At 35.0% G+C, this 19256-nt stretch overlaps 4 protein-coding genes across 5 annotated transcripts; 3 read left to right on the top strand and 1 right to left on the bottom strand.

Moving 5' to 3' along the window:
• Positions 1–2950: 2950 nt before the first annotated feature.
• Positions 2951–5553, bottom strand: LOC140812513 (receptor protein kinase-like protein At4g34220). Its single transcript, XM_073170792.1, has 2 exons — positions 3871–5553; positions 2951–3710 (listed from the first exon to the last, which is right to left on the bottom strand). The coding sequence occupies exons 1-2, from the start codon at positions 5381–5383 to the stop codon at positions 3142–3144; spliced, it is 2082 nt and encodes a 693-aa protein (XP_073026893.1). The 5' UTR covers positions 5384–5553; the 3' UTR covers positions 2951–3141.
• A 2399-nt stretch (positions 5554–7952) lies between these two features.
• Positions 7953–11029, top strand: LOC140812666 (protein TIC 21, chloroplastic-like). Of its 2 annotated transcripts, XM_073171004.1 has the most exons (5): positions 7953–8287; positions 8808–9065; positions 10200–10403; positions 10651–10765; positions 10878–11029. In XM_073171004.1, exons 1-4 carry the CDS (start codon positions 8009–8011, stop codon positions 10762–10764), a joined length of 855 nt encoding a protein of 284 aa, XP_073027105.1. In that variant the 5' UTR covers positions 7953–8008; the 3' UTR covers position 10765; positions 10878–11029. The 2 variants fall into 2 exon arrangements, with proteins under 2 accessions (XP_073027105.1, XP_073027104.1); XM_073171003.1 differs by having other exon boundaries at positions 7954–8287; positions 10651–11023.
• A 789-nt stretch (positions 11030–11818) lies between these two features.
• LOC140812906 (uncharacterized) lies at positions 11819–13728 on the top strand. The gene is made up of 2 exons (XM_073171283.1): positions 11819–12158; positions 13250–13728. Exons 1-2 carry the CDS (start codon positions 11889–11891, stop codon positions 13514–13516), a joined length of 537 nt encoding a protein of 178 aa, XP_073027384.1. The 5' UTR covers positions 11819–11888; the 3' UTR covers positions 13517–13728.
• Positions 13729–14082: 354 nt separating this feature from the next.
• On the top strand, positions 14083–19222 carry LOC140812413 (uncharacterized). The gene is made up of 10 exons (XM_073170671.1): positions 14083–14298; positions 15622–15689; positions 16488–16513; positions 16793–16883; positions 17258–17353; positions 17590–17658; positions 17842–17900; positions 17977–18099; positions 18704–18775; positions 18857–19222. The coding sequence occupies exons 1-10, from the start codon at positions 14206–14208 to the stop codon at positions 18919–18921; spliced, it is 762 nt and encodes a 253-aa protein (XP_073026772.1). The 5' UTR covers positions 14083–14205; the 3' UTR covers positions 18922–19222.
• The last annotated feature ends 34 nt before the right edge of the window (positions 19223–19256 follow it).

The following is a 19256-nucleotide window of genomic DNA, read 5'->3' as shown; positions in this document are numbered from 1 at the left end:
GAGCAATTGATTCTTGAGTGTTGATTGTTTGTTGTTAAGTTATTGATTGATTGTTACTTGTTTATTTGTTTGATAATTATTTTATCACTTGTTTAGGATTATTACTTGGACTATTTCAAAATAGAACATCAATCTGCTGAAAAGAAAGGAAAAACGTTGATATCTTCTTTCTTTAAGAAGAGAGATCATCAAGCTAGTGAAGATACTTCAATTCCTATGGTCCTTACAATGCAAAATCAATCCAATGAAAGTCTTCCATTTCCCAATATCCAAATTCCTTCATGTTCCTCTCCTAGAGACGGTCACCAATCATCATCTACTTGTATTGAACGAGATCCGAGAAAAAGAAAACAGATATGTGAATATCATGTTAATGTACGAGATGAGATAAGACGTTCATATCTAAATACGAGGCCTTATCAACCAGATATGTTGAAGTATCCAGGTACAAAATTTGGAAGCCAGAATCGCCGTTTTCAGAAAAAATGGTTTCAGAAATTTTATTGGTTGGAGTATTCGTCTTCAACAAATAAGGCATATTGTTTCTATTTTTTTCTTTTCCTGAATGATGTTAATTCATCTAATATCTCGGCGTTGGTCAATGAAAGATTTGACAATTGGAAAAGGGTAAACCAAGGAAAAACATGTGCTTTTCTTGCCCATATTGGTTCTGCAGCTTCTTCGCCTCATACTATGTTTGAGAGGGGGCTGAAAATTTGATGAGGCCCTCACAACATATTGATAAATTGATGCATGCACAATCTAAAGAGGAAACAGAGAAAAATCATCTGCATTTGAGCAACTCAATTGTAGCTGTTCTTCGACTAGTACTTCAAGGTTGTGCATTTAGAGATAACGATGAATCTCTATCTTCATCTAATCGTGGAAATTTTCTTGAATTAGTGAAGGCTTTTGCAAAAAGAATACATAAATTGATGAAATTGTACTTGAGAATGCTCCAAAAAATGCCCAATATATCGCTCCAGAAATTCAGAAAGAGATTTTACATATTATGGCCAATAGAGTACGGCAGATGGTTCGTGAAGAAGTTGGAGATAAATACTTATGTATTCTTGTTGATGAAGCTCGAGATATATCTAAACGAGAGCAAATGACCCTTATATTGAGGTTTGTGAACAATCATGAGATTTTGATAAAAAGATTTTGCCATCAAAAGTGTTAGTGACACTACCTCAATGAATTTGAAAAATGAGATATCAAATGTTCTTGTTCATCATGATATCCATGTTAAGAAAATCATAGGCCAAGGATATGATGATGCTAGCAATATGTGTGGAGTGTGGGATGGACTTCAAGCATTAGTTCTCAAAGATTGTCCCTATACATACTATGTCCACTGTTTTGCACATCGTTTACAAGTGACATGGTTTATGTAGCTAAGGATGTTAGTGTTATTTGGAATTCTTCTCTCATTTGGAAAATATTGTTAATATTGTCAACTCTTCTACTAAGCGCATTGCTGAATTACATATTGCACAAAGAAATGAAATTCAATATATGTTGTCAATCGGAGAACGTGATTCTGGAACTGGTGCAAACCAGATTGATAATTTACAACAAGCAGGAACTACTCGTTGGAGTTCTCACTATGATTCGGTAAAAAGCTTGATAGGTATGTACACTGCAACTTGCAAAGTTTTTGAAGTTCTCAGTGATAATTTTCCAAATGGAAGAGCTAAGGCTGAAGTTCGGGGATTTACAGAAACATGGCAAGCTTTGAATTTGTGTTTATTTTGCACTTAATGCGTAAAATTATGAGAACAACATATACTCTTTGTCAAATTCTTCGAAGAAAATCTCAAGACATTTTGACTGCTATTACATTTGTCACTACTACCAAAACTAGCCTTCAAGAATTTAGAGAATGTGGGTTGAACGAATTTCTTTAGGAAGTTAGAGTTTTATGACCTTTATTGTCTATATAAGATTGGACGTTCCTGTCGGAAAACTACAATAGAACATCATTACCACTTTGATGTTTTTAATGCCAGCAATAGATTTCATTTTGATGGAGTTAAATACTCAGTTCAATGAGTCATCGGTGGAACTTCTTTCTCTTAGTACAACTTTAGATCATAAAAATTCATTTGACTCATTTAACAGTGATGATATTTGCAAGCTTACAACGAAGTTTTATCCTGGAGATTTCACAGATCAAGAAATTGTTGCTTTGGAGTATGGATACATTATAAACTTGATGTGATGCAGAATTTAAAGGTTTCTACACTTGTTGAATTGTGACAGCAATTGACTGAGAGTGGACGGTCAAATGTGTACGTTATGTTGACTAAATTGATTCATCTTGTTTCGACATTACCTGTGTCTACCACCACTACTGAGCGAGCTTTTTCAGCAATGAAGCATGTGAAGACGGCACTTCGCAATAAAATAGAGGATGACTTTCTTGCCGATTGTTTGACACTCTATATTGAACGAGGATTTAGCTCAACATATTGATGTAATTCTATTATTGATGAATTTTATGTTTTAAAATCTCGTAGGACACAACTTCGTTGAACGATTTGACTCGTTATAGAAGACTTAATTGGGCTGAGTTTTTACAAATAAGGTGGACTATACAAATGTATTTAATACTTTAGAAACCGATAATTAACTATATCACGTTATTATGTCTTTTATTAGATAACTTGTTCATATACAATTATTTAAATTATGTGAGCTCGCAAAATAATTCCAACATACACCGTCTCGGCCAAATCTGAGAAATCCACTGATGGCATTGTCTTTGTCTCGTTTCTACTTTTAATTAATGGGATCTCTATGTTTCATTGAATTTTATGGTTTTGGTTAAATTTCTAAAATATTTTTTAGGGTATTTTTCAACAACAACAAAAAAAATTGTAGTTTGGGCGAATTGGACCAATGGTCAATGGAGTGCTTTGAGGCGAAAGATTTTTTTTAGTTTTTTCCAGTTCTATGATATATACTTAATCAATAAAAAATACATTTTGTTCCATCTTAACTAACTAAGCTTCACCACATTATTATTACACACACTTTCAATCTTAATCTTAACTAAAAAAGGACCAAAGAAAAACCTTTGCTCATTTCTAGCATTACTTCCCATTACCCCATCACTAGAATGAGTAAATCAAGAAACTAACAAACCATTTTCTCCAACACTTGAAGTGCATCTTTCATGCTAGGCCTTTTTTGTGGGATCAATGATGCACAACTTAACCCTAGCCTAAACCATTGCAGCATGGACTCCTCATGGCCTGCCAAGTCTCGCCTTAATGCGACGTCGGCCACACTTAGAACCCTTTCTGGATCTTCCGCTACTTGATTGACCATTAATTGATCCAACTCTTGACCTGAGAATACCTTTCCTGTTAGGAGCTCAAGCAACAGGATCCCAAAAGAGTAGACATCCCACTTTGAGTTAGACTTAATGTTCTCGAGTGACTCCGGGGCACGGTACGGACAGGCGGACGCCACAAACTCGACTGGATCTACGTTGTGGACATACTTGTGCTCATGTATGAGCCAGTGAAGCCCAAAATCGCTTATTATGGGATCGGTGTCTGGTGTAAGTAGAATGTTGCTGGGTTTTATGTTGCCATGCACGTGTTTTCTTTCATGGATGCATATTAGTCCCCTGGCTACACCTGTTGCTATATTGCGTCGAGCTTCAAATGTTAACTTGTAATGGGAGGAACCATCTTTTCCTGAAATTTATGATAGTTAGACCATCAAATATACATAATTTTTAAGAAGAGAAAAATGGCAAATTTACCTTGAAAACACATAATTTGGAAAAGGAAAAGAAGAAAGAGTTAAAAGTTAAAAAAATAATCAATGATTTAGCACGAAAATGGGATAACTTACCATAACAGGTACTGGCCAAGCTGCCATTGGAGACATAGTCATAGATTACAAGCTTCTCCTCATCACCCCAATGGAATCCCCTGATTCGTACTAAATTTTGATGTCGTAACTTGGCGATGGCCTTAACTCGGTTCTCGAATTCCTCGAATCTCTCGAAGCCATGTTTTCCAATTCTCCTTACAGCGAATGCAGTCCCATTTTGCAGCACAGCTTTGTATACAATGCTAACACCGCTCGATCCAAGAACGTAAGCTGAAGCCTTCAACAATGTCTCGAGTTCTAGTTTAGTCTCACCGTCAACCATTACAAGGGACATTTTATCTATATTGATCCTTTCTTGCTGAATTTTGGGCTGATGTTCGATGTTTGAGCAAGGCCAAGAGGGGAGATTTCTTGATTCTTTTAGTACTGTTGCGTCTGAATCTTTCCCGAGTTCATATTCGTTGGATGTCGCTTTCTTTTTATTTTGGTAGATACAGAGCAATAATACAGCAAGAAGTATGAATGCAGCTACGGACCCTACCACAATCCCGGCCATTGCACCTGGTTTTAGCCCGTTGTTGGAAGAATTTTGAAGTGGGGTTGAGTCGATTATCTGCGGTACAGCTGCAATAGCTGGTGAAGTGGAAGGAACAGCACATATTTTCTTGATTTGTTTTCCACAGAGGCCTGTGTTTCCGGCAAAAAACTCAGTTCTTTGATCAGATAAAGGCACTGAATCTGGGATTTCTCCGAATAGATTGTTGAATGAAAGATCAATAGTAGCATTTGGTGGTATTTTTCCTGCAAAATCTTCATTCAATAAACCTGAAATCCTGTTGGATGAAAGATTCAAGAAACTCAGATTTTCCCCATCAAAGTCTTTAGGCAAAGATCCATTCAACAAATTGGAAGACAGATCCAAGAACTCAAGAGATTGGATCCCACTTAAAACTGAGCCTGAAAACGAGTTTCCCCTTAAAGACACAACTGTTAAATTCTTCAGGGAAGTTAAACTTTTAGGTACATTTACGGACAATAAATTATCAGATAAATTGAGAAACTTGAGACTGTTAAGCCCTGAAAAGGACTCTGGAATCACACCGAAGATTTCATTATTTGCAAGAGAGAGGACCTGAAGTTCTTGATTATTGAAAAGCGAACTCGGCAACGTTCCATTCAAGGAGTTGTTTGAAAGATCAAGAACTCTTAGATATTGAATGTAGCCCAACTCCTCAGGGACTGTTCCAAGAAGATTACAATTCGGGAGGGCTAAGCTTACTACTCGAAAAACATCTGGCGCGCCAAAGTAGGACTCGACTCTAGCACATGTAACACCAGTCCATAAACATGGTGTAGCATCAAAATAGTCCCAATTATTTAGAACTGATGAAGGGTCTTTCAGAATGGAGTTTTTGAAAGAAAAAAGGATAGCTCCATCCAAGTTGATGGATAATGAAGTAGCAAAAAGAAAGAACAACAGCGAAAAGAACCCGCAAAGATGAGGATAGTTACCGCTTCTAATGTAGTTCATTTTCACAAGAACTGAAACAACATGGAAGTAGTTTTGAGAGAATATATTTCATGATGAGTAAAGGAATGGAAGGTAAAACAAGTATGGAGATGTTTGTTTTGGTGAACCTAAAAAGGGATGCAAATTTGAGAGGATTTGGTGCAAGTAAAGGGAGCAGAATCAAGAAAATAAGAAGGGATGGTTCGCTTTAACTCTTGCTCCTACTTCTAAAAAACTTAATCGGAAAGCGATACAATACTAAATTCAGATTTTTGTTCTGTATGGTAACTTTTCCCTGTGTCAACAAAAATTATCAAATCCTCAAAATACAGGATGAAACTCACATAAAATATGAAAGATTCACGTAATCTAATGATTTTTTGACGAGAAGGAAACTACTTATTCATAATAATATTACTTTAATAGTCTTTTATTTATTTTTATATATAGAGTCCGTCGAAAAAATCATGGACCTCATATGTGAAAATAAAGTGTATATTGTTGTCTACACATTTAGTATAATATCTAAAAGATAAGTAAAATTCGAAAATTTAGCTCTAGTTGAATCATCAATTTGGGATGAAAATTCGAAGGGGAATATGTTTCCTTCTAAGTGGAGTAGATGAGTCCAAAAGTTTTGTTGACGTTTGCCATTTGTCCTCATGCTCCTACTTCAATTTTTTAATAATTGAAAGTATTGGTAATTTTTCAAGACAAAAACTTGTGTGAGACCGTGTCACGGGTCGTATTTTGTGAGACGAATATCTTATTTGGATCATCCATGAAAAAATATTATTTTTTATGCTAAGAGTATTAATTTTTATTGTGAATATCGGTAGAATTGATCTGTATCATAGATAAAAATTCGTGAGATCATCTCACAAAAGACTCACTGATTTTTCAAATTTAAAGTCAAGTTTGAAGGTATTGTGTATTAGGTAGGTTATTTTTTAATTTTGCGAATGAGAGTATGGAACTAACTAATGAATTCAATGAACTAGTGGAGTTGATCACTGGATTGTACTCGTACTTCAATCTTAAATCTTTTGAATTCAACTACTTCAACTTCTTGATGAGATGATATCCAGTTTGAGTATTTAATAATTTATCATGACTTTTTTCAAAAAAATAATTTCTAATAATAATGCATATAATTGTCACCAACTTTTCTATGATAATGCATCTAACTTCATTTCTTTAAGCATAAAAATTCATGTGATAAATTCTTACAAGTCAATTTTTTAATACAAATCTGCAACTTGTTCTGATTTATAAAAAAAATTATTTTTCACTTTATGTATGAATCAGGTATACACATTTGTTAGGATCAAGCGCTTACTACTAAGCCAAAAGTTATAGATGTTAGCCACGATACAACTTTATTTCCTCATACTTGTGGCAGCGCAGAGTGCACCTATTTAGTTGTTAATGGATCGGGTTGTTAGGCTCATGAGTCCGAGGAAGTGCATGTCTATCTGCTGGTGATGTCTCATATCACTTAGAAATCAGTCTTACCCTTTCCTTACCATCAACAATGTCCCTAGTAGAGACAGTATTACCTGTTAAGATCTGATGTCATTATTTTACGGCCCACTTAGCCAACCAAATCGACTAGCGCAACGTGCTTAACCCAACATTCCTCCCAAGAAGTATAAAAATATGCTTCTTGGGACTCGAACACATGACCTAGCTCTATACTGATTGTTAGAATCAAGGGATTACCACCAGGTCAAAAGTTATAACTGTTAGTCAAGGCACAACTTTATTTCTTTATAATTGTGGCAGTGTAGAGTGCACCTACTTGGTTGGTAATGAGTAGGGCTGTTAGGCCCATGAGTCCGAGGAAGTGGGTGTCTATATGATGATGCTGTTTCATATCACTTAGAAATCAGTGGATGATCAACCATACAAGAAATAAATCCAAGCCAGCCTTCTCTAGAGACTGAGTAATACTCTTAGCATAAAAAGTAATATTTTTTCATGGATGACCCAAATAAGAGACTCGTCTCACAAATACGACCAATGAGACCGTCTCACACAAGTTTTTGCCTTCATTTATTTAATAAAGAATAAGTCTCATGTGAGACCGTCTCACGGATCATAATCTGTGAGACGGGTCAACCCTACCTATATTTACAATAAAAAGTAATACTTTTAGCATCAAAAGTAATACTTTTTCATGGGTGACCCAAATAAGAGATCCGTCTCACAAATACGACCCGTGAGACCGTCTCACACAAGTTTTTGCCTATAATAAATCGAAGAGAGAGTGACACCTCATCGGTTCTCACATAAATGTACATATATATATATATATATATATATATTTGAAATCTATGTGGTATATAAATATCTATTTGATAATTTTAAAGAATATTGACATAAAAATATATATGTCAATATTATGTTACCGTCACATCAACGCTATATGTTTTTAAGTCCAAAAAATAATTAAAATTATATAAAAAAATAACATACTAAAAAAACTAAAATGTGGGCATTTTCCGTAAATCAAAATATGTGTAAAACGGTCTCCTCAATTTTCCATTAAAAAAAAATCAACACAAAAACAAAAACTCCATAAAGACGTTAAAATCGCGGAAGGCCTGAATCGAAAATTTGCTGCCTCAAACGCGACTATAAGCTATGCCAACTCTACTGTTGCCTGCAGCTCGCTCTGCGGTCTCACCACCACCTGCGCCGTGTACGGCGGCGCTGCGTAAGCCCTTGTCGTGTAAACTTCCCCCTCAATCACTACGTTTCAGCAGCACCATAAATCCTGATTCATATCTCTCTTCTTTGAAATGTGTTAGTGGTTTATCTTCTTATTACTTAATTCTCAATAGTCACAGCAGAAAATCCCTAGCTACGGTTCCCATTTCTGCTGCCTATAGCTCTACCAATGATGATGGCAAGCTCGCTCAGGTATGTTTCCCTTTCTCTCTCAGTCTCTCTGTACGCATGTTTTTTGGCTGGATGGGATATGCCGTAGCCTTAATTGATGTTTCTCTAACGACAGCTGAGTTTATTTTTTATTTTTATTTTTTTCATTTTCAAGTGTCGTGTTTTGAATTTAGGGTTTATGATATTGCTGTTTGTTGGAGATGAACTTGTAATTATTTCATGTTTGGTGTTTTATTAGAATTAAAGGTCAGATAATGTTCTCAATTGAGTGTGTTTTTTCTTTCGCTGAGCATTTTAACAAGATGTCTTGCAAGCTGATGAAGTTTATATTTGGGGTCTTTTCTATTGAAATTGTGTAATAATCCATTAAATCAGGGAAGAATGATCTTCGAAAAATTGAAAACGGAAATTAATCCAGTATTTGGTATCCTGCTTGTTGGGTTTCTTACTATAATAGAATAATAGAATAACGAGGGGTCCCGATTGTTGAAACAATGATAAAGTTGTACATAAAAACGTCAGTTTGAAATGACCTTATTAGGTTTCAAAGAGATTAGAGAGCACCTCGAGGAGTTTCAAAAGATTGGGAAGTTTTGGTTTCTGGGGACAGATAGTTTGTACGGTAGTTGCGGCTACAATCCTTTCATTTTCTGTCATTATCACTGGGAAGATTACGTCGCCTGCTACCTTTTATTCAACTGCTGGTGGTATAGCGGCTGCATTCATTTCTGTGTTCTGGTCATTCGGCTATATTCGGTTATCCGAGAAACTTCGGAAAACAGCCAATGATCCTTCTAAGGTAATGTACAATCATGCTCAAATAGCGGTAGATTTAATGTTTGAGCTTCAGTTGGTCAGCGTTACCTACTGCCCTCTAGTTCATGCAATCTGTGATCCCATTGTTATGATTTGTATGTATCTGTCGATTTTTTTTCACTTTTAACTACTTGGGTGGAGCATTAAATCTTCAATTTCAAGAAGTTATACCCTTTTCCTGTCTGAAGACTGAAAATGACTAACATGATTTCGCCTGACGATTAATACCGAAAAATTTAACAAATCACTTTTTGGGGATGTGTTATATAATACTTGACACATGCAAATTGACGAGATGATTGTCTTAAAACATGCAAAAGATGGTGTTTTGGACTGACCAACCATCTTTACTTGACACATTCAAATTGACGAGATGATTACCCTAAGACTATTTTGGGATTGTGTTATATATATATATATATATATATATATATACATACATTGAAATAAAGTTTATAGGATGCTAACAACCCAAATAAAACACATACTTGTCCATTTCTTTCGGATGAGATCAATCTTTCAATTCTTGCCTGCATAAATTGTGAAGATTTTATTTTTGTAGTAAACTAAATATTAAGGTTGGATTTTTACCAAGTTCACAAGTCTGCAAACCTTATATGCCTGGTTCACATGAGCCATTGTAATCCTGGACTTGGCTTCAATTTTAGTCCAATCACTATGCAAACTTGATGAACCAAGTGGAGCTTTGTCCCTACCTGTAGCCAACAGCCTGTGCGTGTATTTGTGCTCCCACTAACCACTATTTAACTAAGTTCTTAATACTTGCCTATCTTTTCTAGCCCTCTTTGATACATAACTTGGAATATCCATCAGTGAACTGACCGTGATGGACCCAGCGGGGGTGGGGGACAATTGCCCCCGTCAAACAGGTTTTTTGAAGTTTTGTTTGTAATTTCTGAAAATTGATAGTTAATAGTTTTGCCCCCTCAAAATCCATTCAGTCACCCTCTCACCACCATGTAGTTTGTCCCATCTTCTGAATTCCTAGATCCACCTATGGAAGAAACCCACTATATCAGTACATATGGTATAAACTTAATCAGTACGCTTGTTATTTCATACCTTGTAAACTTATTGCAAGTTGAATTTCTTTTAGGCTCCACCTCGTGCCGATGTTGTAAGAAGTCTAAAAAATGGTATAGTCGTAAATCTCTTGGGCATGGGTGCTGCAATACTCGGTATGCAAGCAACTGTAGGTTTATTGGTGGCCAAAGCTCTTACAACCTCAGCCAATCCTTATTACCAAGGATCCTCTCCTGGGTGTAGTCCCGTTCTTGCCTTGGATGTTTTCTTGGTGCAGGTATCCTTCAGGCTTTCTGATCGTCTGATTCATGCATTGTGCATCAAAGTGTACCGATGTTTACAGGGAGAGCTAAAAATTGGATTGGTTGGGATATGGGTTTGAAAAATGGATTTTTAGAAAAATTACACCGAAATTTCAATTTTCTTCTCATTGAAGAATGAGAGGATTGGCTCCTGCTAGATTCATCCTCGGGGCCTTGGCTTGTAAGTCGGATATATTCTAATTACCTTTGCTTATTTTACAGGCATCTGCAAATACTATACTTTCACATTTTCTAGGATTGGTAAGCTCGTTGGAGCTACTGCGATCTGTCACATTGCCACCTTCGGAAGGTGCCCCGAGTCCTAAGCTTGCATGAGGTATTTAGTATGCTTAGAAAACACAGTCGAAAATGAAGTTCATAAGCCATTTCAATGGTTGTTTTTGGCCTAAGAAATTGTATCCAACTTCGAGCTTAAATCTTTTTTATAGGCGAACCGTTTTGTGTGGAATTTGTGCTTGCTAAACGTGTATAACACAGCCAGCATTTGGAAAAATAGAATCTTTTTATATTCCCTTTTAAATTTGTAATTATTTTATAGCTGCATTGAGCAAGTCCAATAAAAAGAGGAGTGGCCATGTCGCTAAATTCAAATATTATATATATTAAATACTAATATGTATATATATAATTAATTAATGTGGACTATTTGAGTATTTGATTTATGTTTTTGATTTTTAGTGTTAAATAAACAACTAGTAAATCGCACTTGAATTTATATATAAAACTAGAGCAAAATGGTCTTAGGCCAATACTTGATGATGATATTGTATGAACTCGATATCGACTCAAATTTATAATATTTCACTTGGTTTTTCCTCAAAACAAATTCTCTATTCAAATGGTGACATTCGAAATTTCCTAACAAAAGTTGCCATTTCAAATTTATTAATTTTTAAAATAAAATTATCTGATCTAAATCTATTGATTCAAAACATGTAATTTTAGTTATTTTCTTGTACTTTAAATTGTATCTTTTTAAATTATCACACCTTCAAAACAATTAAATTAAATCACATTTATTTTAGACAAAAATTTGTGTGAGACGATCTCATGAGTCATATTTTGTGAGACGAGTCTCTTATTTGGGTCATCTATGAAAAATATTATTTTTTATGCTAAAAGTATTACTTTTTTATTGTGAACATCGGTAAAGTTGATCTGTCTCATAGATAAAGATTCGTGAGACCGTCTCACAAGAGACCTACTCTTTGTTTTATATATCATCAATTCATCATTTCTCTTTGAATACTATAACAATTTTAATTTAAAATCTATTTTTGTATGGTCATGTATATTTATTTATTATTTATTATTATATTATTAATTTGGTATGATCTGGGCTGTCGGGTCAAGGCCCTGAAGGCCAATCATTAAATGATTCTGTGTTCTTCCTTGGATTCATAATTTAGGGTTTATGGGTTTGTAGTGACTTCCTGAAAATGTCATCTTCGTCAGGTAGGCCGGCTTCCGTAGCTGCCGGAAATTATCAGGTGGTTCAAGTGGTGGAGAAGGCGGTTTCTTCACTTCCTCCGCGGCCTCCACCTTCCTCTTCGTCATCATCTGCTTTAGTAGAGTACACACCGCCTGTAGCTGCTCCAGAAGACGAGGACCTCGAAATTAAGCTCCGCCGCATTATTGAATGTGTTCCAGTTCGTGTCAACAATACCTCCGGTAGTTCTGCCGGTTCAGGATCGGGTGACTTCCATCAGGTTGTGGTTGCCACTAGTTTCTTTTATTCGGTAATCGAGATCGATTTATCATGTGACACTGCGAGGTTTTCACCGACAATTCATGATTTTTCTGGATTTTATAAACTGCAATCGATATGATATATACTTTGTAACCACCGCTAAGTAATCACCATAATTTCCAAGAAATATAATCCCAAGGCCATATCAAGGATTTGTGTTATGCTACTTTCATAGTTGTGTTTGATGAAATTGTATGTTTTTAAGTAATATTCCGAGTAATCGATGGGATATTTTTTCCTTCAAAAGGTAATACCGATCGACCTACTCGATCTCAAGTATACAGCCATTAGGCTGCTGTTGGCCATGGCTAAGTTTCTTCTACAATGGTCAGGTTCATATCGTGCGTTTTCATTCATGAAGTGAGTCTAAACACAGGAACCTGCCGTCGATTGCTATTCAAAATCTTTATCAAACATTTCTGAATTTGAATGAAAAGGATAAAATGCAAATTTTGAACTGAAAGGTGTTTAGAGTTCATGCCTCTGTATAGTCGAGTCACAGCCTTGGTGCTTGTTTGTCTTAGATATTCAGAAGCTTTCTCAAAAAAAATTAGAATTTAAGAAAGGTGAAGAATGTAATTTTTGGAGTGATTTATGTCTGCTGAAATGCTGAAACAGTGAAGGTAACTAGAGTATATGCCACTGTACACCATGGTTCTTGTGTTTGGTCAAGTGGTTTCCTACAGGGTAGCATCTGAAATAAGGAAAGTAAACTTGAGGGAATTTAGCAAATATCCATGTTTAGTAGTGCAAAAACTTGGAAACTATGGTCTTATTATTTTCAACATGTCTTCTATATGGCTTCAAAACTATGATTTGACTTGCGTGGAATGAAATATTGCATGGGAAAAAATAGGGAATTATCTTTCTCAAGAAAGGGTGGAGGCAAATGGATTTATTACGAAAAAACAGAGCAAGTCTCAAGATAAAAAACAGAAACTTATAACTATGTGTTTTATCTGGTACAACCTTATCTTGTTATTCTCGATTCCCTTTAATTTTATTTATTAACGACGGTGTACATTTTTGTTGGGTTATTGATGGTGACAGTATCGGCAAATGAGGCGAAAGGAACAAGATCGGCTAACAAGGATGGACGTCGACTACAAGAAGAGGAAAGATATCTCAGAATTCAACCAGAGAAGAGACGAAAGATTAAAAGCTGCAGAGGAACGTACACTGAAGAAACGTTTGAAACGTCAGAAGAAAAAACAGAGAAAGAAAGAGAAAAAGAGCAAACTGATTGAAAATGGAGACGAGCATCAGAATGAGCAATCATCAGACGATGATGGAGATTCGGATAATGATGAAACTTAGAGCCAAGAAAGACAAGTCGGATGCTTAGGCTCCGAATCCAACCGAGCAAACCAAGAAAGGTAGTTTTCTGTGAATTGTAGGTTGATGGTGTTGCATCAATGTTGTGTAAAGTAGGAGTTCTGACAAGTTGAATGTGTAATCTTTTTTTTGATTCGACAAATTTTGGCAAAAGGGAAAAAAAAAAAGAACAGTTCGCCCTCATCATTTACCTTGTAGATTTATTTGACCATCTCCTGTCTACTGATCAAACGATTGTAAAAGGTTGTCTCACGAAAAAAACACACGTGACTTTCTTGATTCTGGATAAAAACGATTGTAAGAGTTTATCTCCCAAAAAAAACACGACTCTCCGACGAACGTGGAATAAAGTTGTGATCATAAAACAATCACATTGACTAGCTAAATAAAACTTAAATGAAAATAATTTAAATTTAATATATGGATAATGTAATTATCTCAACAAAAAAATATTAAAAAAATAATTTTAAATGTTCAAGTTCAAGACTTCAGTTTCTCTTAAAGTGACTAATTGGGCCTGTTACTTCAGCTGAAGGCCCGATCCATATTGCTCGCATCCGTATTCTGAAAAATTGGACAGATCTCTGTATCCATAAATTCGCAGCACCATAACTTGGTGTAAATCGATCAAAAACCAGAAGAAAATAGTGAAGAAGAACACCAGCAATAAGATGCTGCCCACCTCTTCATCGGCGAAGGGGCGTTCGGGTGCTCATGCCCGACCCAATTCGGTCCTTCCCCAGTACCTCCGCAGAATAGTCAAGGTAAAGTTTTCATTGTTTTGCAGATCTGATCTTGATCTTTGATGGTGAAATGTACCATGATTTTTCTTTTTCCCCTGTTATTATTATGTGGGTGAAGGCCCTGAGATTGATCGAGTTAACAGAGGAACAAATGTGAAAGGTTATGTGTATCATTTCTGTTTTCATTTGTTTTCTTTCTCTTAGTTGAGGTGATGGGAGTTCTTTAGTGCTTGAAGTTGGAAATAGAACAACCTTGAATTGTATTGTTTTATGGGGCCTAAACTTGTAAGAGTCCTGTAAGGGAATATGCATTCGTACTAAACTGTGTGCTTTATTTCCTGTGGCATTACACAGTAGACAGAAGTATTGGCCTAGTAGTCACCCGTTCATTGTATAATTATCTGAAGAGAGTAGATGTTATGTTCAAATAGAACATTGTGACTTTTGAGCTAATAAAATCCATGTTCTGAGCTGAATTATTCAGCTTGATAAATATCTTTAATGCTTTTCTTACGCCAATATGGTTGGATAAACCATAAGGGTGTTGACTTTATGAACACCCTTTGAAATCTGGAATGCTAATAGTTTGCATTCAGTTCTGAACCCGATGACTCAAAATTTCAGAGTGTAGTATTTTGTGCTCATCAGAACCCAGAAACCAAATTATTTCAGACTAAATAATGATATAAAGGTCATCGTGAGAGGTCAAGGCTGTGTTGTGGGATGAGGGACATAAATTGGAAAATAATCTCTGGGTTAACTAATGCGCAAGCTCTTTATTGTGGTGTTACACCATTTAAACAATAAAATTTAACGAGTTGGGGATACACTTAGAGTATGCATGTGCATATTTGACGTTTTAAGTGGGAATCTAATTGCTAAGTCTTCGCTTAAATTTTTGCAGATTTTTTATGGAGTACTTTCATCAGATTATTTCCTAAATTTTCAGTGGATGATGCATAAATTAGAACTTTACGAAGGAGTGAAGAATATTATTAACGTGTTGTTTAAATTTTGTTTAATTTGTGTTATTATTTAAAAACATGAAGTAATCCTAGATAGGTTGTTCGTTTCTGAGGGCATGCAAGTTTGAAATTTGTGGATTAGTTGAAAATTTCTTTTTGAAACTTTTATCTTAGCTGTGGTGTCATGATTTAACTTCGAATATGGTGCGGGTCAAATCAATTACTTGTGGCCATGAAATATGCTTCATTTTTATTTTCTTTTTTACATGAATAAAATTTTCAGAAACTTTTGGCTGTCTACAGTTGTCTAATTTATAGTCTATAAATGCTTCTGTTTGATTTTCAATCAGTGACATTTGTTTTGGATGGCTCAATGTAGTGGCAACAAATGGATATTGAATATACTTTCTGGCAAATGCTTCATCTATGCACTTCACCAAAAGTTGTGTGAGTTTCTATTTTCTACAGATGGCTGTTGGTGTTCCATAATCACTTAAATTTGTACTTGTTGTTTATAATATTTAGTTTTAGTTGGCTTACTTCCCTTTATATTGTGTATATTGAGAAACTTCTAAAAGTGCTTTTAAGGTCACCTGAATTTAATTCTAACGCATCTTGACTTTTCTTGGGTCTGTCTCTTTATAATTGTGATATGTGAATATAGGTAAATATGTTGAGAAGTATAAGTCAACCAACTAAAAACTAATCTATTAAGCCTCTCATTTAACATAATTAGCTAAGGTTGTTACTTCTTTTTCCATGATTTAAGTAGTTAAAACCAGCTATTAATTTTGTATTCCCAATATGTTTACGTCAAAGCAGATTTTATCATTGTCACATTACACATATGAAGAGACTTTTTTTCACTGTAATAAACACCTCAGATGTCCATATGGCCTATTTGAAAAGAATGGTGTCCTAAAAGGAAACAAAAAAGTGTTGTCTCTTCATGTTTTGTTTTATCGAACTACCAGGACATCCTTTGTGGTAAGAGAGAGTTGATACACATTCATAAGTCATATAATTTTATTGTGGGATCCTGGCGGGTTGTAATATGTGGAGAGGTAAGAAGATTTTGTTAATGTAAACAGTTGTCTAGTGGGCATTGAGGATTCATACTAGTATAACATTCTATGTATCTTAATATAACACCAGAAAACTTATGTTTGTCGTTTGCTTATTGATTTTATAATTCTGATTTATAATTTTTTTCATTTTGCATGTGAAACTGTTCAACCAACGCAGATATCAACACACCAAATATCACAAGCGTAAGTTAGTTTTTTTACTTGGCATCATATCCTACTTATGGAACCAACATTTTATCCTATTTTCTATGGGATCATTGTATTTCATTTGTGGACGTCAATTTTTTCAATTGATGTATTTTTCTGCTGAATGAATGGTTTCATATGATAATGGTTTCTCACAATTTTTCTTTGATAATTAGTTAAATTTTATACTCCATTTCGTTAAGCAAGATATTTCATTATTCAACTGGATTTAATCTGTAGGTATTATTAACTCTTTTCTATTTTCATGTCATGTAGAAACAAAGAACCAATGGGCGCGTGATGATCCTGCATTTGTTGTGATATTTAGTCTCCTTTTGTCAGTTGCTACTATGGGTTATTGTGCTGCGTAAGTGCACTCTTTTCATGATCTTAGTTTTGAACAAACTTTTGTAAAGTCCTTGTATAGTTGATATTAGTAATAAGTACATTTATTTTTATGAAGATTAATTGAATAAATTATATTGCACTTGCAACTGAGGTTTAACATTCAACATGATGTTCTTTTAAATGATCTCAATACCATCAAGTAGATTTATTTTTATGAAGATTAATTGAAAAAATTATATTGCACCTGAGGTTTAATGTTCACATGATGTTCTTTAAAATGATCCCAAGACCATCAGTTTTTCAAATGAAAGCCTGGGTATTGTGTTCTTTTCACCCCTTGCAATTCTTCATGTGTATTTTATGCTATTATTTGACATAACTCATTTATTTCAGGTATGATCATAGTGCAGGACACGCTGTTTTTGTGGTTATTTCAGTATTGCTTTTCCATTTCCTTGTGACAGGCACAATTTTGGCTACTTGTTTTTGGTAAGGAAATATACGAATATGGGGAGAGTGGTTTTTCTTATTATTGCATGTTTCTATGTTCTCGATTTTATTTTTTAAATTTTGAGGAGCTACATTTCTATGAAAATGCTCGCTCTTAATTTTAATCTTTCAATTATCGGATCTTTGTCAGCTGGTTCAGAACTTTTGACAGTTTTCAAAGATGATAAAGTTTTACCTAACAAAATGATGAAAATTTATTGCCAAATTTTGTCCAGGCTCTTGACTAACAATTATCTTCGAGAAGAAGCTCTAAACAGTCACGTGGTGGAGCAACGGGTGGAATGGCAAGTTCTGATCTTCTTTTGCTAATCTCTTGTATATGTGTGAGACTTTTAGTCTGCATTTCTTTAGTTTCTGTATATCTCATGTTTGTAAAATTATGCCTCACACCTGAAATTGTACGCTGTGTTTGGACTAAGAAACCTTTAATTTTCTTGCTAACTTTATGTTGATCCAACTTTGTGAAGGTTGTATTCTTTTGATGTACATCTCAACTCTTTCTTCCCTATGTTTGTGCTGCTATACGGTATGTATAAAATGAATGGGTCTTATTTTTTGGTTTTCTCCTACCGTTTATTTGCTGATGTCTTTACCATTTGCAGTTGTTCATTATTTTCTATCACCCCTTCTACTGGCTCATGGTTTTGTTCCGGTGTTACTATCTAATTTGCTCTTCATGGTGGGAACTTCCTACTACCATTACCTAAATTATTTGGGTTATGATGGTGAGATGAGTTTACAAATTGTCTATTTTTTCTATCATTCGGTTAATGAATAATGACTGTCATTTCTTATCATGTCCTTTTGTCTCTCACGCTCAGAGTAGGCTATGAAACTCGTCAAATTGTGTGTTCCAATGTGTCAAAGTTTCCACATTAGGTTATAATTATGTTCATGAAGTGTCCAAAAGATCAAGTTGTTTGTATAGACTTTTCTCAGCTTATTAAATTCAGAGTTTGTCAAGGAAAAATACAGAGTCAGTTTCCACCTAAATCACATATTATGCTGTGAACTGATCTAATAAAGCTGTTTGCAACTCTTCTGTTTTGTAAAGAATGGCTTCCCGATTAAAAGTAGGATGATATACGCAACCAAATCTAGCGCTGTTGGGAATAATCAATGTTCGCAAGCTTTTTGCTGCTGAGTCAGTTTGATTGTTTTTAATTATTAGTGCGATTCAGTTGAATGTAATTTAGAAGTATATGACATCTTTCAAAAGAACGTTTCTTTTATGTTCCCACTTCTCACAAGGTTTTGATCATCTAAAAAACTGGTACTGCGTAGGGGATTTTTTAAAGTTTGACGCATAATTTGTCTCCTCTAATGCAGTATTACCCTTCTTGGAGAGGACCACGTTGTTCCTATATCCAATTGGCATCGTCCTTGTGCTCTTTCCCATCTGTAAGCATCTTCACTCTATATTCTCACATGTCTTCGAATTATAATTCAACCAAGAGATGAATATTTTACCTTTTTTTGCAGTAATTTTGAGTGGATTCAATCCATCAAGATATTTCATGAACATGTACTTTAGCCAATTGCACTAGATTCATCTAATATCTCAGACGCTGTGCATGACCCCAAGAAGATTATGCAAACGCAAGGACGATTGAAGTGTAAGTGTACTGGTTTTTAATGAGGAGATGGAAAAGAGCTGCAAACTGGCAAAGAAGAGTAGGTATGGTTAACCTTTGTTTTTTGTCCTACTTCGAGTGACATACTGATTGGTCATAGGAAACATGAATGGTGGTTATTATAGAAATTTTGCTTGCAATTCTTCAATGCACACCACCTCATGTATACGCAAAACGGGCTTTAGCTTAGTCTCTCAAATGCTGAGGTTTTTTTTACGCTTAAAATCCTATAAAAGCATGTGAAGTTT

Source organism: Primulina eburnea, chromosome 14, assembly GCF_022965805.1.
Source record: "Primulina eburnea isolate SZY01 chromosome 14, ASM2296580v1, whole genome shotgun sequence".
Lineage (NCBI taxonomy): Eukaryota > Viridiplantae > Streptophyta > Magnoliopsida > Lamiales > Gesneriaceae > Primulina > Primulina eburnea.
The sequence above is the reverse complement of the archived record's forward strand: the minus strand, read 5'-3'. Positions and strand labels throughout refer to the sequence as shown.